Source organism: Hippoglossus stenolepis, chromosome 21 (genome assembly GCF_022539355.2).
Source record: "Hippoglossus stenolepis isolate QCI-W04-F060 chromosome 21, HSTE1.2, whole genome shotgun sequence".
Lineage (NCBI taxonomy): Eukaryota > Metazoa > Chordata > Actinopteri > Pleuronectiformes > Pleuronectidae > Hippoglossus > Hippoglossus stenolepis.
In genome coordinates this window covers 18,127,920-18,150,580 of record NC_061503.1, presented here as the reverse complement: position 1 = coordinate 18,150,580, position 22,661 = coordinate 18,127,920, and the positions used below count along the sequence as shown (strand labels likewise).

The 22,661-nt window shown below is 45.2% G+C and overlaps 1 protein-coding gene across 3 annotated transcripts; it reads left to right on the top strand.

The window, feature by feature from the left end:
• Nucleotides 1-921: 921 nt before the first annotated feature.
• On the top strand, nucleotides 922-22,224 carry scn4aa (sodium channel, voltage-gated, type IV, alpha, a). Of its 3 annotated transcripts, XM_035146448.2 has the most exons (28): nucleotides 922-1,206; nucleotides 2,653-2,880; nucleotides 7,083-7,386; nucleotides 7,657-7,775; nucleotides 7,875-7,964; nucleotides 8,041-8,169; nucleotides 8,391-8,482; nucleotides 8,612-8,908; nucleotides 8,994-9,057; nucleotides 9,159-9,300; nucleotides 9,433-9,630; nucleotides 9,783-9,953; nucleotides 10,038-10,167; nucleotides 10,693-10,931; nucleotides 11,018-11,191; nucleotides 11,293-11,649; nucleotides 14,127-14,606; nucleotides 14,794-14,829; nucleotides 15,034-15,166; nucleotides 15,284-15,438; nucleotides 15,558-15,731; nucleotides 15,839-15,961; nucleotides 16,733-17,014; nucleotides 17,101-17,154; nucleotides 17,782-17,919; nucleotides 18,031-18,135; nucleotides 18,364-18,634; nucleotides 18,799-22,224. In XM_035146448.2, exons 3-28 carry the CDS (start codon nucleotides 7,132-7,134, stop codon nucleotides 20,097-20,099), a joined length of 5,709 nt encoding a protein of 1,902 aa, XP_035002339.2. In that variant the 5' UTR covers nucleotides 922-1,206; nucleotides 2,653-2,880; nucleotides 7,083-7,131; the 3' UTR covers nucleotides 20,100-22,224. The 3 variants fall into 3 exon arrangements, with proteins under 3 accessions (XP_035002339.2, XP_047194337.1, XP_035002342.2); XM_047338381.1 differs by lacking the exon at nucleotides 2,653-2,880; XM_035146451.2 differs by lacking the exons at nucleotides 922-1,206; nucleotides 2,653-2,880; nucleotides 7,083-7,386; ... (4 more) ...; nucleotides 8,612-8,908; nucleotides 8,994-9,057 and having other exon boundaries at nucleotides 9,165-9,300; nucleotides 9,410-9,630.
• Nucleotides 22,225-22,661: the final 437 nt, after the last annotated feature.

Sequence of the window (22,661 nt, the reverse complement as noted above, 5' to 3'; positions counted from 1 at the left end):
CTTGTATTGGTTCCTAGTGAAGTTTCCTCTCTAATTATTTGTGCGAAGAACTTTGTTGGAGGCCTTGTCAGTTTTATTAAAAATCACAGCTGATCCGATAAGATTAATTCATCAGAAATCCTCAAACAAATAAGGAACTTATTATTTTTCATGCCCTGACACACAGACTGATCCTCGGCCACGTTCTCACCTCACGTGGCTCCACTTCTGAAACAGAAAATAACTAAAAACTTAAATCCTCATTGTCAGACTTGTTGAAACGAGAAGGAAGCTGCTTCACCGCTGAGAGCAATGTCTACGAGAAATAATGATAATATTATTATTGAATAATGACAATAACAAACATAATGATAATGATATTTATATGTTTAGTACCTACAGGTTTAACTGAATGCATAATAATAACTTTAATGATAAACTTTGTATAGAGCACCTTTTAAAAACAGTTACAAGATTATTTACAAGTTAAAATGACTGAATGTATAAATACTTGTATGAGGTAGAGAAGTTTATCACTTTATTTATTTAATAATGATACACGACTTTTCAATCAATTTTAATTTGTGTAGTACACTTCATACAGAGGTAGACTTAGTGTAATTTACACTAAAAACAGAAAATATATATTAGTACAAGAAAATAAAATATATGAAATACTAGTACACTCATTAAACACACACACACACACACACACACACACACACACACACGTAATCAGTCATTGATAAATAAACATGATTAAGCAAGAAATATTTAATGCACATTTAATGCAATGCAATTAAAACTTGTGATGTTATCATTATTCAATAATAATATTATCATTGTGTTGTCATCTGTGTGTGCAGGAGGTGCAGGAGGAACAGTGTGCAGGTGGTGCAGGAGGTGCAGGTGGTGCAGGAGGTGCAGGAGGAGCTCCGAGGCGGCAGCAGCGGGAGCCATCCCCCGGACTGAGCGCGCGGAGAGGCGGGCAGCAGCGACCAGCTGTGCGGGAGGAGGAAGCGGCTCCGCGGCTGAAGTGTCAAAGGTCTGATCTGCTCCTTCCTACCTGGAGCGACTCCTCCGGTTTCAGTGCAGAGCTCCACTCTGCGTCAGCAACAGCTGTCCCGCAGCCACAGAGCTGCGTCCTCACAGGCTGGACGGAGGACTTGCTTTTTGTTTCTCAAGTTTCTTGGATTCTGTGGAAATATTTTTGCTGGACCGTGCAAGGTAACCTCCTGAATTCAGTTTTCATGTGTGCGACTCCTGCATGAAGCTTGGACGCGGAGAAGTCTCAGATTGAAGGATTTGACTCGTGAATGATTTTTGATGGTTTTAAGATTCGAATTGTGCTCAAACTACTTTTTCATTTGAAAGATAGAACGTGGAGTTATTTTTAATTTATTTGTTGGCTCTGAAAAATAATTAGTCGTGTTGCCAAATAAATCAAATGCTGTTTTAAAAGCAGCACCTTTGTTCTAATAATAAACGTAGACCTGTAATGGAGCTTGGGTCAAATATGGAATTGGTAGATTCATGGCGTCTCAGCAGTGTTTTTAAATGTGTGCATGAGTGAGTGTGTGTTTGTGTTGTGAAGGTGATGTTGTGTCCAACATGTGTTTTTACTGCCACACTTGAACATCAGGACAGGGCCATGTCCTCAACTGCCAGGTGATCGACTCCCTGGAGGCCAGAGAGATGCTCTCACACCAGTTTCCTTTCCCGATACTGTGACCGATCAGATGCAGATCAGATATCGGTGCATTAACAAACTCCTATAATGTGCATTAACAGCCGTATGTTATAACCCGGTGTGAGGTGATGCTTACTGGTCTGACTCAAATTAAACCCTTCGACAAACTAGAGAATGATAAATGAGAGACTTGATAAATATTTCCAACTTGCTGACGTTTTAGCTGCGTCTCAATTCAGGGGCCGCGTTCTTCAGAGGATCCCAGCTCGTGATACTTGCTGGCACCATTACCTAGGTAGGCCCGGTCCTTCGGAGGATGTGGTCTACAGGGCCCACGAAGACCGCCGGAACGAGAATGGTCTGCAGAGGATTTTCTGTGATCGGGGTCACCAGACAGGGACGCATTGGCTTTGACTCATTCAGTCTACAAATGCAGCCTCTGAAGGATTAAAGATCCTGAGTTGAGACACAGCTTTTAATGAGCTCTGGCTAACACTACGATACCTGAAATCGTTTCTTCTTCGTCGCTGTAACAACTAATGCTAGCACGTCGCAACTGCTCTTTTGGAGCAGACGAAGAGAAGAATGAAATTGCAGTTTTATCAGGGTGAAACTAATATTCTGTAAAGACGTGGTAATAGTATTTCAGCCATTCTGGTGAGAAATATCTGAAATATCTGGGAATCGGCCTAAAATGAAATATATATATATATATATATTTATGTGTGTGTATTATGGCTGCACATCCATATTGTCAAGTTTTATTTTATTTCCTTTATTTATGTCCCTTATTGTGTAGATGATCTGCACTATATGTTGCACAAAAACATTTGGAATACAATAAAAAGACGTGTTATTGGATCAGTAAATAGGTTCTCGTACTCGAACGTCTCTCCGAGGACACTTTGCAACTTTCTCAATCCCCCATGATGCCTCCTGCCAGAGGGACAAGGTTTTATTTTTAGGCCACGTCTTTATTGCAGATGGGCAAGACGCTGTGATGCTGTGGACGCTCGCACCCAATCGTTACTCAGCTGCTGCCCAGATCAGAGGCGTGGGACAGCGTGGAGACGGATCTTCAGACTGCACTGCGGTCCCAGGCCCTGCAGCCTTTACGTACCCAGCTGGGCTCCTGCAGTGGAGCTCCAGCAGCAGGGGGCCAGTGCACATGGATGTGGGATCATCATTTCGTTGTTGTTGATGTTCTTAGAGTGAGTTCTACTGCATCGTTTGCCTGAGACGTTGTTGACTCGAGGTGAATGTCCTCCGGGACGTGTTCGCCGCTCACCTGTGTCGTCACATGTGAGCTAAAAGTGGCATAAGATACAGATTTATGTCGCTTTCAATGTGCACGATGTGGAATAAGACGCGTCTGTGGAGTGTGTTTGTGTGTCTCGCATCACATGTTCTTGGACGCAGAAGGTGTCGGTTTTGAGTTTCTTTCACCAACTGAACCCATGTGACTGCTTGGCTGGGCCTGAGTATTTTCCACAGTATTCAAAGGTGAAATAAGGTTGAAGATAAGTTCATCATTTTCTCCTCAAAATGTACATTTAACAGCGTTTGACATATTTTTTTACTCACAGGAACAGATGTGTTTTTTTTTTTTAAATAGATGAGTGGAACATGAGCGAGCAGATCCTTGACGGGTGTCTGTGTTTTTTATGGACTTGATCGTTGGTATGAATACGATGATAGCTCCCGCTGACCCGTCACAAGCTGCATGAAACATTCTCCAACTCACTTCCTCGTGTAATCAACTCCGATGTCTGTGCAGCGAGTGCAAAGGCCAGACGGGTCCGTTTAAGACGGAGGAAAAATCTGTTTAGAAAGCCGCAACACAATCTATCTAAGACCTCACTATTCTTGGTGACGCCACAAAGTTGATCTTACATTTATGGTTTACTCCAAAACAGCTCAAGTTACTTAAGCAGTTAGTTTCAAGACCATACAACTGTTGATTAACCCCCCCCCCCCAAAGGCTCCTATGATCCTGGTTGATATGAAACCTTCGCACTGTTTCGCTGCATCCTTAAATAAAAGTCTGGATTTATAAGTAGTGGGATTATATGTCTCAACATTGTGCATGTAGAGATATTGTGCAACTGTGCATACGTCTGATAGTTGTTCAATTAAGAGACAAAGTTTGACTGAGATGTGATGTTCAGAGTGTAAAACGCTTCTGGTGACGACATACAATGGCCCGGGGGCAGCAGCAGCAGGTGGAGAGGTCTGTTTTAATGTGGCTCCCTATAGGGTTTGAACTACAAGGTTAACTGGCGGGTGACAGGGTGTTGAAGCAAGCAGGGAGAGAGTGAACCACAGCATTGCGATTCGACCCCGTGAGAAAACGGGGGCGGGGGGTGGGGGGACAGGAGCATGGTAAATGTCAAAGGACTTGTTGATAAAACCCCTTGTTTGTTCTGTGGATCTGTCGTTTACAACCTGACCACATTCCGGGGTCAGGTGACGGTGGAATAATGACTGACAGGCCGTCAAGCCGCCGTCTGACACGTCGGCCATGTTTGCCGCAGGACTTGTATTTGAACCCCCGGCTTCTTCGGGGCACCGAACTTAAACCAACACGTACAAATTGATTATAAACGCCAATTTGACCAAGTACGACTTCAGTTTAAGATGTTTTCTTTGAAAGACATCGGACCACTTGAATCCTTTTGGAACTCAAGACCCTGAAAATGTAGAGAACTCAACTTCTCCGCTGTTTACGAGAAGACGGCGCGGCCTCTCCTTCCTGCCGCGTGAACTCATGTTGCCCTTGTGTCAAAAAAACCTGAAGCTAGTTGGGTTAGTTTCCGGAGGTGAATATTGGCATTCGCATTCCGAGGCCGGCTTCTGTAACCAAGAGGTGTCTACATTACCCCGTCCATATCCTCAGCCAGAATGTCACAGGTCACATGGCCTCCACTGACATGCAAGATGATATATATGTTACTGTCGGGGAAGGCCTCTGAAATCTAACATCCCCCTTCCCCAGTTTGCCACCTGTCCTCGATGCGATCGAACGAGCCTCTGAAGATCAAACCTTTGGTGGGAAGTGATGAAATAGATCTACTGGAAAAGGCACTTAACTTAAGAGTAGATTCATTCTGTGTTACTTTATACCTGACATCCGCGACAGGTGGAAACACATCTCGATCATTCAGATGCAGTTTCACCGGTTGTGTCCCCGACTTGAAAGGACGGTACGTCACCTTAAAAAACCCAAAAGGAGACGCATGATACCAAACCACATCGTTCTAATCTCCGAACGATTCTTTTAGGAAGTTCTCTCACCTGAAAGTCTGAACCGAGCAAGAAGGCTGCGTCTATCTCTGATTGGTTTGTAGACGGACGTGTGTCTGTCTTACTGACGAGGCAACGACTTCCTTCAACTGAGGGATTACTCTTTGATGGCTTCAGCAGTTACAGTGTGATTTAACGTAATCAGGAAATGTTCCCCGTCCGCCACAGAGAAACACATCCCCTCTCAGGACGTAGGTGTTTTTTGAGGTTGGCTCAGGGGGCGAAGGCGTTGAGGCCTCGCGGCTCCCAGATTGTCTTGAACTGGGATGATGGGGGGGAGGTTGAGGTTTGTGCTGGAAGTCGCCTGAGGGTGCAGCGCTGCGCAGGATGTCTTGTGATTGAATGACACCGAGGTTGACATTGGTAATAAAAAAAAAAAAGGAAACGCTGACCTGACAGAGAGCTGGTGTCCGGTGAGTGTTTGAGCAGATTCGATGAGTGATGTGTGTGTGAGATGGAATGAGAAAAGACTGTGTTGTGTGAAAGAGGGATTTAGAGGCTCCAGTGTCGTATGGCAGGGGTGGTTGTAAAGTGCCGGTAAGGCCACAGAGGCGGAGGCCCGGTGTGTTTGGGGCCTCCTGTGAAGCAGCAGGAGGAGGTGGTGGTGGAGGGAAGGAGTCGGCTCGGTGAGATAAGTTGGCAGGCTGTCCTGTTTATCGGAGGGATGAGAGGCGCAGAGCAAAGGCTCAGCCAGGAAGGAATGAGCGGAGTCATCGGGCTCCTGTAACACGACGCTCCGTCCTGATTGCCTGGAGCAGCTGGGCAGCCATCGTATCTGTGCGAGCGTGTGCGTCGCCCTCGTATGTGTGTGGATGCACGATTTTCTCTTCTGGTTAGGAAGTTTGAGCGCGGTGTCACTGTCGATCCCGTCGTGCTGATAGCTCAGTCGGCCTCCGTGTCTTTACATGACTGAACTCAGCAGCTCCTCTTCTCATGTGCTGTTACCAGGGTGTCTCTGTGTGTGTCTGTGTCTGTGTGTGTGTGTGTGTGTCTGTGTCTGTGTGTGTGAGTGTGCGTGTGTGTGTATTTTGGTGATTAATTGATCAACTGATGATTTACTTTTCATTGATCTGTGTTTGTGCTGTTTTTGTTTCCTTTTTGTTCTCAAACTTTTAAAAGCATAAAACTTAAAATCATGCAAAAATACATATTAATACTTTTGCTATGTGGTAAATACACGTCGTTTTTTTTATATAGGAGAATCCGTCCTATGTACAAACTACTTTACTGCATTATTTTTCTGCGTGACAGCAGCGGTCTAACCTCAGCTGCTCCTGACGAAACCAAGTGATGTTGACTGGTTGCTAAACACATCAAAGCATGTAAGCAAACGCCACTTGGACCAGACGTGGAGTGTCTGCTAAGCTAATAAGTAATCTGATGTACACCAGCAATGCCGTGGTCTCTTTAGAACGGTGGGAAAGTCCAGGCCCTCGTCCTGAGTGCCGTCTCTTCATTTTTTGTTACCGTGGTGTCTGCTCAGAGATGTGGGGCACAGGGTGGAGGGCAGGAACCAGAGGGTAAGGGGTGAGGGGGTTTGGATACGGATCACAGCAACTATGATCATCACCAACACTTGGGACATGCTGGGACTGGGCAATAACCAGTCCTCAAACTCCCCAAATGTGATTATTAAAACACGACCCACCCCCTGATCCGAATGTGTGGCTGTGGGTCTGTACCTGTGTTCCTATCTGTTCCCACAAAGGTTGAATAACTGAAAGGTGTCATTAGTAAGTGAAGAAGATCTGAAACGTCTGCGAGAAACACAAGCAGGTGCAGCTGCCAACGAACACTCGTACAACCTCTGAACATGGATGACTGAGAATCTTCACATGGTTTCTGTCATTTTAGGAAATACGTGACTGAAATGTAAGCACGACCGCCCATTACAATGATCAAATTAGATTTAGGCAAAATCAGGGAATGCGGTACGATAAAAGTAGTATCGTCACGTTAGACAAAGAAAGATTGCGAATAACTGTTGTCCATTTCTGCCAGAAAAATGGGTCGGGTCATATTTCCGTCATGGTGAACTCTGTCTGCGTTTCACTGCTGTGGTCTGCTAACACATTATATGTCCTCTGTTTACTGACTGTCCTCCCTCCAGCTTCTTCTAGGGAGACCCTGGTGAGGCGGTATCCCTTCGCGATGCGAAGATGGCGCCCGTGCTCCCTCCCCGAGGCGCCGATGCGTTCCGCCCCTTCAGCCAGGAATCACTGGCGGAGATCGAGAGGGTCAAGGAGGAAAGAAAAAAGGCTGCAGAAGTAGAGGGCCATGAGGACGAAACGACAGAAGCCCCGAACGCCGACCTGGAGGCGGGGAAGAGCCTGCCCATGATCTACGGAGACCCTCCATCTGAGATGCTCAACACACCTCTGGAGGACCTGGACCCCTTCTACAAAGGACAGAACGTCAGATCATCTGGGTTCACTTAGTATTTACTTAGACTCGCATGTCCTCACATAACATTAAATTACCACAGGATGTGTTACATCTTCTATTTCTGCTGTTTCAACTGCATTCAGTATCCCTCACGCATTGTATACTGTTTCACGTCAGGAACGCATGTGTCTCAGTTCAGCGTTCAGAGTATTTACTTCAGGATTGTCGTCACTGTTTATTTATACGACTCTTATTCTGGGACTCCTCACACTCACTCTGATCATCTTTGTGTTTTCCAGACATTCGTTGTGATCACCAGAGGAAACACAATCTTCAGGTTCAACGCTGAGCCGGCTTGCTACATTCTGAGCCCCTTTAGTTTGCTTAGGAGAGGAAGCATCAAAATTCTTATACATTCATATCCTTTGAGGCTGTTGTTGCCCGAGTCTGTGTAAAAAAAAAAAAAAGTCTGCTTATACACGTAATGTCAAGTATTTTTCCTTAATCCTGAAATTAAATTATTTAGCATGTTCATCATGATTACGATTCTGTCGAATTGTGTATTCATGACGATGAGCAACCCACCAGCATGGAGTAAAACCGTGGAGTGAGTACTCGAGTAATTCCTGTATTATATTTAATCCTCCTTTCCCTCATTCTCATGCCGCATCGTTTCTTTCCAGGTATGTTTTCACTGGTATTTACACCGTCGAGGCAACAGTCAAAGTGTTGTCCAGAGGTTTCTGTGTGGGGTCTTTTACATTCCTTCGAGATCCGTGGAATTGGCTGGATTTCATGGTGATCAGCATGGCGTAAGTATCTGAGGACACAAGTACGAGGTCACGTCTGAGAACCGACAAAAGTGCTCTGATGTTATTATCATGACGTACAAGCATGACATAAAATCCACACTTTTTTAATACAAACAGAAGTGGTAATTCAAAAAAGTTGTGTATTTGTATCTGTGTGTGTGTCTGTGTGCTGGGTCTCTTCTGGCTGTGGGTCCCATGAACTGTTTTATTTGATCCCACAGATACGTCACTGAGTTCGTTGACCTTGGCAACGTGTCAGCCCTCAGGACGTTTCGTGTTCTTCGAGCCCTTAAAACAATTACTGTGATTCCTGGTATTTTTAATATTTCATATGAATTTGTTGCAAATTTTTGTGTTTGTGTCACTGAGTATGTCATGATCCCAGATGAGTAGTAGTGTAACTGTACTGCCACGTACATTCATACGATCTGCAATTTGTCAGGTTTGAAAACCATCGTGGCCGCTCTGATCCAGTCGGTGAAGAAAATGGTGGACGTCATGATTCTGACGGTGTTTGCTCTGGCGGTTTTCGCCCTCATCGGCCTCCAGCTCTTCATGGGAAATCTGCGACACAAATGTGTGCTGTGGCCGATCGAAACTTCAAATGAAACTTCATTCGAATTTTTCAACACCACGGCAACGTTCGGCGACACGGTGTCCCACGACGGCACCATGGGCGTGAATCAGACGACGTATTCCAACAGCACCTTTGATTTCATGGAATATATTCAAAACTCCGGTAAGTATCGTGTCTCTTATATAAGGTTTAAGGTTGCGTCCACACTGGAGTCGATCTCATTGCTCGTTTCCTTGTTTCCTTGTAGATAATCACTATTTTGTGGAAGGAAGCCTCGATGCTCTACTCTGTGGGAACAGCTCTGATGCTGGGTATGTAACATCCTCAATGGTCGGTCTGGTCCGGTCGTCTTTCAGAGCTGTTGGTGTCAGATTTGGGGCAAAGCTCGCTGACTCTTCTTCCCTGTTGACAGAATGTGCCCCGAAAAATTCACCTGCATGAAGGCCGGGAGGAACCCCAACTATGGCTACACCAGCTTTGACTCGTTTGGCTGGGCCTTCCTCGCCCTCTTCAGACTCATGACCCAGGACTACTGGGAGAACCTTTTCCAGCTGGTTGGCACTTCTTTCATTTGTTGCAAACAGACCACTTTAGAAACTTTTTTTTAAATTTCAAATTAAAAAAATCTTAAAAAGAAAAGAAACTTGTCCTTAGTTCTCGCAGCTTCTGTTTTGCTTCAAACACAGATCCTGCGGGCAGCTGGTAAGACATACATGCTGTTCTTTGTGGTGATTATCTTCCTGGGGTCCTTCTATCTCATCAACCTCATCCTGGCCGTGGTAGCCATGGCTTACGACGAGCAGAATCAGGCAACCCAGCGAGAGGCCATAGAGAAAGAGGAGGAGTTCCAGCGGCTACTAGAGCAACTCAGGAATCAAGACCAGGTAACTGACACACGTAATAATGCTGTTATGTGACAGCAAGAATTAAGGGCTTTTTGTTTTGTTCCTTAGCACAGATTTATGATAAATACCTATTAAGTGTGATAAAACGATTTAAAAAAAACATTTTTTAAACCGAACCTTTGACCCGACAGCCTCTGAATCTTGGGAGCCGAGCCACTTTAACCAGTAAGAAGTCGCTGAGTCATCACACGTCGTCTCAGTTGGGGGACGATGAACTGAGTCTTGAATGTGACGACATTGTCAAGGATTGCAACGGGAGAGTCATTCCCAACATACTCATCAGAGCGCCCACCATGGTTAAGGTTAGTCGGGGTTGGGGAGATTTCTACAGGGAGCTTGCAACAAAACTAAATTCAATTTATTTTCATTATCACTTCACTTCACAGTCTGCTGCAGATTATGAACTCGAGGAAAGGTCACTGGGCTCTGTGCACAGCATGATCCATCTGGACGGACCAGGCCTGACGCAGAGGACAGCGAGTGCTATGACCGTGCTCACTGCAGCTGCTATGGAAGGTACCGTGTAATTAAAAATGCACCGGCACTCACTTATGAATATATTTGCTTATACTAACACAAGTAGATGACACAACACCGTGATGCCTATTTCAGGGTTACTGTTTGTGTTCAACGCAGCAGGGTGAATATGTTTAGAGGTGCCAAGTGCCTTCAGGGAATGAAGAAATACACGAGGCTTAGCTGCAGGTTCGCAGCAGCGATTCTGTAACGCGAGCGCAAATGGCATAGATTATCGAGCAGTTGTTAATATTATACACTCATTCATCCGAGGCTAATACAGTAGCATTGTCCGGTCAGGCTAATCACATTGTATGCTGTAGAAATCCCTGTCAGCGTCCAGTGTCGCACCCTCGCGGTGTTAAGCTCGGGCTATTTCAGCTCAACTCTGACCTGGCACAGCGAGGAATTTTAATATCCCTCGGCGTTGCATTCTGTGAGCTGTGTCCCCCATTATCACTTAAAGATAACCCATGAAACCGCCGATAGACTGCATCATTCTTTGTCTTCCCTGTCCTTGTCTAGAGTTGGAGGATGCCCAGAGGCCGTGCCCACCCGGCTGGTACAAGTTTGCCGACAAGTTCCTGAAGTGGGACTGCTCCCCGTCCTGGGTGGTCTTTAAAAACTGGATGTACGTCGTGGTGATGGACCCTTTCGTCGACTTGACCATCACCATCTGCATCGTGCTCAACACCCTCTTCATGGCCATGGAGCACTCCCCCATGACTCCGGAGTTTGAGTACATGCTCTTAGTGGGGAATCTGGTGAATATCTGCAGCTTTGAAACGTCACCACGCAACTTTCCTTTTTTACCGTAGAATTGGAACCAACGTTTTTTTTTTGTCTTCAGGTTTTCACAGGGATCTTTACAGCGGAAATGGTCTTCAAGCTTGTTGCAATGGATCCTTACTATTACTTTCAAGTTGGCTGGAACATCTTCGACAGCATCATTGTCACGCTCAGTCTCGTGGAGTTGGGGCTGGCGAATGTCCAGGGGCTCTCTGTCCTCCGGTCTTTCCGTCTGGTGAGAAACACTGACTCGTGTCATCTGCATCCATTCACCACCGTGAGATTACTTCCTGTTATTCACTGTCTCTGTGTGTGTGTGTCCTGTGTTGGAGATAGCTGCGTGTCTTCAAACTGGCCAAATCCTGGCCAACGCTCAACATGCTGATCAAGATCATCGGAAACTCAGTGGGCGCTTTAGGGAACCTGACTTTGGTGCTGGCCATCATTGTCTTCATCTTCGCCGTGGTGGGCATGCAGCTGTTTGGGAAGAACTACAAGGACTGCGTGTGCAAGATCTCCTTAGATTGCGAGCTGCCACGCTGGCACATGCACGACTTCTTCCACTCGTTTCTCATCGTGTTCCGCATCCTGTGCGGGGAGTGGATCGAGACCATGTGGGACTGCATGGAGGTGGCAGGAGCTGGGATGTGTTTGGTCGTCTTCATGCTGGTCATGGTCATCGGAAATCTTGTGGTAGGTGCAACGGTTATTCAGGTATTTCTACACACCATGGAATGTATATAAAGATGGACGACATGACAGGTCCTCAAAAGGACACCGCCCCTTCCATGTTAATGGACGGGAGATGGACCAAACTAAAAAAGTTAAAAAAAATTCTCAAATATATGTTTTCTGTTGTTTTCATTTGTTTTATTTCATCAGTTTCATTTTAATTCGTTATTTGATTATATAAAAAAGAAATGGGGTCCTGAATGACAGCTGAGACTGGCTCCTGATTGGTCCACAGCTTGTATTCGATGGAACCTTGCCACCACGACTCCATCCCCCGATCGCTACTGTGCAGACTCTGGCTCCAAATGCGCAAAATGGCAGCGTTCATATCCATATCATATCATATCTGCTCACAAAGCGCTCACACACATTGTGCCACCTCACTACTGACATGTTGTCCAGCTGCTGCTACTGTGAAGCTGTAAAGCTGACAAACTGTTTTCTAAAATCTTTCTAAATCTTACAGTGATCTTACTATAATGCCAGGAGAGTGTGGGGGTCTGCATGTCTCACCAGTCTATTGCTTACCAGTCAGCAGAGGGATGCCAAGGACAGGCAGACACAGCTGGGGGACAGGGCATAGCAACATGCTTGGTGTTACATGTGTTTTTGTTGTTGTGGGGCACCAACATCTACTAGAACCGGTGACCTAGTTCAGCTGTGAACGGAGTTAATCTGTACAAAGTAGGGGCAGCAGAGTTTGTGATGCTCAGCGAAGAAGAGTGTCTGGTGCAGGAAAAATACTTTCCACAGTCCCTGACATTTTGTCTTGGCCTCGCGGATCAAGGATGATCAGCTCTCGCACATCATTTCGGCATCGCATTTTACAACTGGAGCCAAAACCATTTCCTCTAAGGGTATTCATAGAAATGAAACGGAAATGGCTCATTGTCAAGTGCTGACAAAGGTATTCAGCCGACTGCATAGTGTCAATATCGTCATGGCTTTTCTGTGTGTCTCACACTCAACCCCCCAACCCTCTACTCGTAATTCACTGGCACATCTCCCGCATACAGTAAATGCACACTGACATGAAGCCAGATAATTCACTTACACACTTCATGGAAGAGGAAGGGGGGGGGGGGGGTTCTATTTAAATCAAATGACTCGAGCCATCAAACAGTGGTTTTGACCTTGAGTATGTGCTAAGATCCGGCTCAAGTAAGCATGCTGCCGCCGGGGGAACAAACACAGACAGCTGAGCGAGCAGAGCTCAGGTGGCAGTGGGGCTGGGGTGTTAAGGGAGAAGTCATTTGATCGCAGATTGAGCCGTAATTGATGAAGAGGTGATCGCGTCGGGCTATCAGCGCCACAGCATATGGAGCAGAGGAGATTCGACTTGCATGTGTAGGGACATGAGGAGCATTTTGTGCTGATTATGTTTTTTTCTCTTGAGCTCATAATCTCATCAGATCACTTCCTGCTCCTTGAAATAATATTTTTTAAAAATTAAATTAGAGTTGAGATGATTATGATGAAGGAGTATAAATGAGGAGTTCTTCCTCAAACTTTTAAATTAACATTTAGCTTAATCATTTTTACTTTTTCCCCTGTTTGGTCGACACCACTGTCATATTAGTCTGTTAAATATGAAGCTACAGCTAGCAGTCTCTTAGCTTAGCATAAAGACTGAGAGCCGGGGAAACTGCTGACCTGGCCCTTTCCAAAACTAGTTACACTGATTACACATCACCAGACTGTAAATTACAACAAAGTGAAATGGGCTGTAGTTTAAGATTTAGTTGAAATGTACGAGAGTTTCCTTTGCACTTCTCTCTTGGAAAGAAAACGAATGCGTATTTCTCAAAATGTCCGATTGAGTTCAAGCTCTTCACACCTTCAGGCTTCGCTCGAACTGCTCGGAAGGAAACGGAATTTAAAACGGGGGGCAATCTCCGGAGTGATATTTCTGGCCAAGTGGCAGCAATATCTTGTTCACCGTGAATGCTGAAAAGCTTTTTACCTCCACTGGCGGCCTCGTGTGTTCCTCAGCTCATCCTTTTTCCCCTCAGCCCTCTTTACTGATTCACGGCCCCGAGCTCTGCAATGAAAGAGATCGGCCTTTGTAACCATGATCTCCCGCTAAACCTGGGAAATAGGAACCGAGAAACTGACCAACAGGTTTAAGAAACTAAAGATAGCTGCGTCTGCAACTCGAGGCAGACAACAAAATATTTACTGATGCTTCATCACAGCACCAATGAGCGGGTCCGCACTTCTGTGTTTAGTTCAGCGTTGTCGGCACACTTCGACCCAGCGACGACAAATGTGGGGATAATATGACACTATCATGTGTTCACACCCTCTTAATCTGGGACAAACAGTAATGAAAGCCAAATTCTCATTCTCTGATTTCTGCGTAAACAAGAAGAAAATCAGATGTACATTATTGTGTGTTATTTCGTGACCCTCCTCACTCCTTGCGGTTCTGTCCTCAGGTGTTGAACCTCTTCCTGGCCTTGCTCCTCAGCTCGTTCAGCGGGGACAACCTCTCAGCGGGAGACGAGGACGGGGAGATGAACAACCTCCAGATTGCCATCGGCAGGATCACGCGAGGCATCGACTGGTTCAAGGCGTTCGTCGTGCGAATCGTTCAGCAGAATCTCGACAAAAAACCCAGGGGGCCCGAGGAGGGTCCGACGGATGGCTCGGAGCCAAAAACAGAAGGAATCGAAATGAACCACTTAGACACCTGTCAGGATTTCAAAATGGCAGACGGGATATCTAATTGTCTGGTTGAAGGCCGGCCTTCTGGACTTCCTGTGGACGGAGAGCTCAGTCTCAATGTGCCAATCGCCCAGGGAGAGTCGGACTTTGAAAACCTGGGCGAGGAGGATGATGAAGACGATGATGACGACGACGATGCTGATGACGCTATTGACTTAGAGATGTTAGATGAAGAGAGCAACCAGAACACAGTAAGAAAACATCTATGTTTCTGTATGTCTGCATCTATCTATCTATCTATCTATCTATCTATCTATCTACCGCTTTGCTTGCTGTCTTACGGTTACTACCATGTCACTATATTTCTCCTAATGACAAACTGACCTGTGTCTTTGTTGCACCGGTGGTTTGTAACGTGGCCATTTTGGTCTATTCCAGGAAAACTCAGAAGATGAATGTAACATGCCAAGAAAAGTGAGTAACTCTGCAGACGAATTTATCAACAAACACAACACTTAACACCGTTTAACATATTTATCCAGTGCTACAGGTTGACGCATGTGAAGATGATTGATGTAAATGGGTTCTGCTCAAATTAACAATGGGCCGCGGGGAGAATCGTGAATTAGTTTCACAAGCCGTCTTTGTTAATCAACTGCCTTTGTGATTCTTGTCCAGCTGATGGGTGCTTTGTGTGACGGGGATTCTTCGATATGCAGCACAGTGGACTACCAACCACCGGAGCCTGAACCAGAAGAGGTGGAAGAGGAAGAGCCGGAACCAGTGGAACCAGAGGCCTGCTTCACTGACGGTATGGACGCCCTGTAAACCAACTCAGACAACTAGGCTTGTTTTCATTGCACCAGTGTTCATGCTCCTGAAATCTAAGACTTTCTGGATCGATGCTAAACCTTCCCTCCCTCCCCAGAATGTGTGAGTCGCTGGCCATGTCTGACTGTGGACATCACCCAAGGTAGAGGCAAGAAGTGGTGGAACCTCCGCAGGGCTTGCTTCACTATCGTGGAGCACGACTGGTTTGAAACCTTCATCATCTTCATGATCCTGCTCAGCAGCGGGGCTCTGGTTAGTGGCTGTCATCACTGCAACAAATTTAGAAGCACAGACTGTTTTATAATAGCGTCTGAAGATACTGTTTTACCGTCAGGACGTGTGTCGAGGTATTGAATGTCCTCTTTTGGCAGGCCTTTGAAGACATATACATAGAAAGACGCCGAACCATCAAAATTATTCTGGAGTATGCTGACAAAATTTTCACCTACGTCTTTGTCATCGAGATGCTCCTTAAATGGGTGGCATACGGCTTCAAGACCTACTTCACCAACGCCTGGTGCTGGTTAGACTTTTTCATTGTAGATGTAAGTTTTGATGTCTTCTTTTCCACAGCACATGCATACAGACACGGTTTACGCCAGATAACGTTGTTGGTAACACTTGAATAGGAAATGTTTTGATTCTGCCCCAGATTTCCCTGATTAGTTTAGTTGCCAACTGGATGGGCTACTCTGACCTTGGGCCAATCAAATCCCTCAGAACCCTCAGGGCGCTGAGGCCCCTCCGAGCATTGTCCAGATTTGAAGGGATGAGGGTGAGTTATCCGTCAGGAATGCCCAACGTTTGAGTAATGTGCATGGCTAACATTTACCCCATTTACACCTGCCTTTAAAATGCATTCTGGGCGATTGGGTTGCAATCGGAGAGAGCTCGACCGCGTGAGGGTTCAGGTGTAAATTCACTCGAGATGCTTTGAGGACGGATTGTGATCCAATTAGCCGAACCAGCTCAGCAGGTGGTCGGGGACGCATTGTGACCACGTGGAACACAAATATAAAAGCAAATGTGTTGTTACTCCATATAAAATGACGTTGTAGACAGAAATGTGATTATTTGCTCCTGCTCCCAAGTAGCAATGTAGCATCTAGGCAGCTAGCAACCATTGGCCGGTAAACACACAAAGCAGTCCTCAACTATGGACGTTATTCAAGACACTCGTGAATAGAGGGAAGAAGAGATCGATCAAATAATGCAACGACATGTTTGTCTACGATTTTCCTCTACTCTGACCAAAGTGTTTTAGTAAATGAGGAGTAAACATTTAATGCCACGTGTAAATTGACTACTTGATTTAGAGAGTCAAATGTGTTTTTGTATGAATATGACCAGCTTCTCCTTGTTATGTTTGTTGAACACATGCTTACACCACGGCTGCGTTCACAGAGCTGACTCAGGTAAGAGTATCGGCTCTGACTGACACGCCAGTGACTCGCACCACGTTTGTTGTTCAGTCGTCCAATCACCAGACATCAGGAAGTAGTTGTGTATATATGTCAGTTCTAACAAAGTCCTCTCTGTCGGGCAGGTGGTGGTGAACGCTCTCGTTGGGGCGATTCCCTCCATCTTCAACGTGCTTCTGGTGTGTTTGATCTTCTGGCTCATCTTCAGCATCATGGGAGTAAACCTGTTCGCCGGCAAGTTCTACCGCTGCATCAACACCACCACAGAGGAGCTTTTCCCGCTCACCGAGGTCAACAACCGGAGCGACTGCATGGCCATGGAGGAAGCCACGCAGGAGGCGCGCTGGGTCAACGTCAAAGTCAACTACGACAACGTGGGGCAAGGCTACCTGTCGCTGCTTCAAGTGGTGGGGTGGCGCTGTTGAGTTGTGAAGCTTATGGTGATGTTTATGATGGAAAGATAAAATTTAGATGCTGTTCTTTGCGTTTGCAGGCAACGTTCAAAGGTTGGATGGACATCATGTACGCTGCTGTGGACTCAAGAGAGGTGATTATTTACGGCAGCTAACTCGATTGGGATGGGGATTTTCGTTTGGGTTATTTTATCACAACTTTGTTTTTGTGATAACCAAGTGTTACAATATGATGTCATATTTATTATTAGACAATCTATCCCTGGTTTTCACAATTTTCTTTCACAGTCTCTCATTTGCTTCAGATGTGGAATCGTTTTATATATTCTTATTTTTTTCAATTTTTGAAAACAAAGATTTATTCTATGTATTTATGATTTGGAACTATAACTTTTTCCAAGTCCCTATTTTCAAAAGGACCGTATGTATTAATATTATATGATATTGTATATAATGTATTTGTGAAATGAAAGCTGCTTTTCCATCCAGTATATATTTCCCCTTCCCCTTTTTTAACGCCATTCTGCTCTTTAACTTAATTACATATATATGTAATATATACTGTATGTGACAGATGGTGATAGTAAAGTGACTCTGGACCAACAAGTGACCTTCCTGACCTGTATCACATTTCAGTTTCTCCCCGCTCTGTCTCTCAGTCGTCTTTTATGCTTGATCTACTTATATAATACGAGTACCAGAGAAAAAACAGCTTCTTCTTATAATGTTTTAAATGATTTAAAATGTTTTGTTCCTTCTAGGTGGAAGAGCAACCGTCTTATGAGATCAACCTCTACATGTACATCTACTTTGTCATCTTCATCATCTTCGGCGCCTTCTTCACACTCAATCTCTTCATCGGCGTCATTATTGACAATTTCAACCAACAAAAGAAAAAGATAAGTGTCACACTTTTAATAAGAATCAGTCGAACGTAGAAGTGATGTTTTTTCATTTGAAGGCACGCGAGACTTAATATTAATATTAATATTCTTATGTTGTGTCTGCACTTTGGAGATAAAGACATATTTATGACTGAGGAACAGAAGAAATACTACGAAGCCATGAAGAAGCTCGGTTCAAAGAAGCCACAGAAGCCAATTCCACGTCCGACAGTACGTCACTCATTCACAACTGATGATGTCAGTCAGCGATTATTGATTTGTGTCACGTAGTTTAATAAAGGTACAAATTACCACCTGCATTGTTTGATGTTGAAAACAAATCGGTATGCATGGCAGCATGATGTCATCCACGACCCCCGTGCTGACCAACAGGCCAAATGACCCCCAGCGGGTTTGTGTTTCCCACGGCCTCACCCTGCTCTCCCTCTGAACCTGCAGAACCTAATCCAGGGCGTGGTGTTTGACTTCATCAGTCAGCAGTTCTTTGACATCTTCATCATGGTGCTCATCTGCCTCAACATGGTGAGCATGATGGTGGAGACGGACAACCAGAGCCCGGAGAAGGAGGATTTCCTCTTTAAATTGAACGTGTCGTTCATCGTCGTCTTCACCGGGGAGTGTCTGTTGAAGCTCTTCGCCCTGCGGCAGTACTTCTTCACCAACGGGTGGAACGTGTTTGATTTTGTTGTGGTCATCTTGTCAATAGCTGGTGGGTACCTCGTGCGTTAGGAGCACAGTTTTGAAATACAGAAAATTTGAATATCGTGAAAAAGTTCAATATTTTTGGTCAGTTATTAAAGAAAGTAAGAAATGCATATATCCTAGACTCCTTACGTGTTTTCTCTGATTGTCGTCTGTCTGGTTTTGTTTCAGGCACGATGCTCTCTGACATCATTGAGAAGTACTTTGTGTCGCCCACTCTGTTCAGAGTGATCCGACTGGCCAGAATAGGCAGGATTCTGCGTCTTATTAAAGGAGCCAAGGGCATCCGGACGCTTCTCTTTGCTCTGATGATGTCACTTCCTGCCCTCTTCAATATTGGTCTCCTACTCTTCCTCATCATGTTCATCTTCTCCATATTTGGCATGTCAAACTTTGCCTATGTCAAGAAGGGGGCTGGGATCGATGACATTTTTAACTTTGAGACGTTTGGCGGTAGCATCATCTGCCTGTTTGAGATCACGACGTCGGCGGGCTGGGACGGGCTTTTGCTCCCGATGCTGAACAGCAACTTTCCAGACTGTGATCCAAACTTTGAGAACCCGGGAACCGACGTAAAGGGTAACTGTGGCAACCCGGGCATGGCCATGATTTTCTTCTGCAGCTACATCATCGTCTCCTTCTTGGTGGTGGTCAACATGTACATCGCCATCATCTTGGAGAACTTCAACGTGGCGCAGGAGGAGAGCGGTGACGCGCTCTGCGAGGACGACTTCGAAATGTTCAACGAGACGTGGGAGAAGTTCGACTTAGACGGGACTCAGTTCATTGAGTACAGCAGGCTCTCCGATTTTTGTGACACCTTGCAGGAGCCGCTGAGGGTGGCCAAGCCCAACCTGCTTCGCCTGATTGAGATGGACATGCCGCTGGTCATCGGGGACAGGATCCACTGCCTGGATGTCTTGCTGGCCGTCACAAAGATTGTCCTGGGAGACACGGTGGAGATGGCGGCAATGAAGGAGAGCATAGAGGCGAAATTCATCCTGAACAACCCCACATCAGACTCCTTTGCACCGATTACCACAACGATGCGCCACAAAGAAGAGCAGATGGCGGCTGTGGTCATTCAGAGGGCTTACCGCACCCACCTGCTAAAACGCTGCATACGCCACGCCGCTTTCATGCACCGCTCTAAGAGGTCGGGTAAAAAGGATGGAAGTGGTGATCCGCCAGAAAGGGAGGGGCTGCTTGCACGGAAGCTGGGAGTGCTCTATGGGAGCAACGCAGAGCTGGCGGAGGAGATGGAGCAGGCCGCTCTGGAAACTCTGGCAAACCAAGAGCCTCTCACTCCTGAGACAGTGCCACAGCACACAGGGGCCCAGTGTGGCCCCGAACCCCCTGAGCCACATGTCATGGTCGTACCTGTCGAAATTACTAATGAGGTTTTATTACATTCGGCCCCCGACCGACAGCTCTTCCCTGTAGACGCAAACCTGAGAGAGTCCATCGTATAACAAGCACTGTCGTCTTTTTTTATTTTACCAGCTGTTCGTTAAGTCCCTATAATGATGCAAATTTTCCACGTTAGATGAAGCGTTGACACGGAGCCACGGAATGTTTTTAACTTGGTTTTTCACCGTTTAACTCAACAAACAATTCTTCAATTTGTCTTTTGGGGTTGAAAGTAAAACTGGGGTTCATGGTTTTTCTCTAAAAAATAATAATGTACATTATTTCTAAATTTGGGAGGTCGGTAAATAACTTCATATCAATATTTGTGCCTGAAGATTTAACTGAACACCGGCAGGAGAATTGCAACACTTCGTTTTTCTTTATAATCATTATCAGAAATCAAAAAACGTTGTTATATATTCATAAACAAACCAACCATGCGCTCCAGTTCCTGACCAAAGAGCAACTTGAACATCACATGAACATCACAAAGGATTTTGTGCTTCACGTCATAAACACTTTTGGACACTTTAAAGGAACCTCAATCATTTCTCTCCTCTTGGGATCCTCCTGATTCCACCACTGTCCTTTTCTACAGAGCGACCTTTTTGAAACTACTTATTCATGAGAGCCACGTTGACATTGTCCCATTTTCTTGGCTAAAAGAGTTCATTTATTTGAATTGTTGCAAAATGTATTCCTGCTTACTCTAAGACACTTTAATGTGGAATCTCATCAGCGTGACGGCTCGACATGCTAATCAATGATTCTCTGAGGTGGAATCAGTTGTTTGCAGATGTGAAATATATTAACCAGAAGTCACTCAGTAGCTCGTACCTCTGCCCAACACTCCCCTTATGAAAACACGTCAGAATTTACTAGAACCACATCTTTATTTGGATCTGAACCAAATTGCAAACACAAATTTTTTTTAAATCAAGATCCATGAATTATTCTCTGACAAAACAACGAAAATGTGGAATGTTAAGGAAAAAACAATCCTGTGTCCGCCCCCTGATATGGATCTGCAACCAAACGTAATGATTTCTTCCTGCGTCAACATTGAGCACATCTGGATCAGATCAGAAACCCTGATTTCTGAATAATCACTGTTAACATTAATACGAGCCGGCTAATGCTCTTAACACGTGTCCCCCGACTGGCTCGCTCAGAAGGCCCAGTTTGTATTGCACTATTTATACCCCTTCCAGGTCAAGTTAGAGCAGTTGACTATGTGAGACTGAGAGACCTTCCTGTTTCCTAAGATGATTTCATCACTGATATATGCATGTCTTATGAAACTGTTTAGTTTTTCTGTGACTGTCCCCTCGGATATTGATTGAAAGAAAGAGTAAAGAACCCTCTGTGAAGTTTGACTGCAGGACACAACCACTAACCTCCGTTATTGTCTATTAAACAAGAATAATTCTAGCGACGACATATAAGTCCTTTGGTAAATTGCTGTACGTTTTCAATGGAAGTTTTGCCTCAGGTTATGCCGAGTGTGGACTCTGTCTTTTGGCTCGATCTTAATTGAATTTCTCAAGCGCAGCCCCACAGGAGTGAAAAAGTTTCTGTAGATATAACGACAACTATTTATGTATGAACTGTGGATCTAGTCATCCTGTCCTCACGTAGAAAGGTTGCTTCACTTGCTGTTTCGTAAGTCTTAACTGAATTTTAAAATGTCTTACTCTGAACATAAATAACATAAGCACTTTTTCTAGTTTTTTCTTTTTTTTTTTTTACACTGGACTGTAGAAGACGGCCTCTTCTCTCATCCGTGTGTTCATCACTGTTTTAACATCAAACCCTGGAGGAAGAAAGAAAAATCAAACGTGTCCTCTGTGAGGGGTCTCTCTTTGTCTTATCCTGCGGGCGCAGCATGGCGGTTATTCCTGTCGGGACGTCTGTGCGGTGACCTGCGTCAATCCTGTTTCAGTTTGACACGTTGCACCGCCACTTAGCCGCCATCTTCCCTGATGGCACAGTCATATTCACAAGGTGGTGTCCTCCTTTTGTTTACATTTCTAATGGAGGGGAAGTCATTACTGCTCCACCCACAGTCAGTGTTGCCTGTATATACACCCTGTTCCTCTGTATTGTTTATTTATATCATTTTGTTATTGTAAAAAGTTGTAACAATGTTGTTAGAATAAAGTTCTCGTAGGGAAATGTAAGAGCTTATATTGACCTGTGTCTTCTGTGGAGCTACACCGGTGCACTGACGCCCCCTGGTGGCCGTACCACGAACACGCTGCACTGCAGACATGACGTTTGGGCATGGGAAAAAACTAAACACAAGAAATCACAAAACACGACAGCAATTAAGAAAGCAACACAAGTTTCACACATGCACACAAGCAGCATGGGCGCGAGGAGGAGAGGAGCTGAGGCTGGAGCGCAGGAGGTCTGAGTGCAAGCGAGCGTACAGTTTGAGCACAAGCAGCAGCTACCTGAGTGCAAGCGACAAAACTTCTTAGAGCATGTGCACAATTTGAGCACGAGCAGAGCAAATCCAAGAACAAGCAGCAGCTACCTGAGTGCAAGCGCAGGGTTTCGAGTGAAAGCATCACAAAATCTGAACATGAAATCAAAAGGTCCTGCTCTCAAGCTGAAAGATG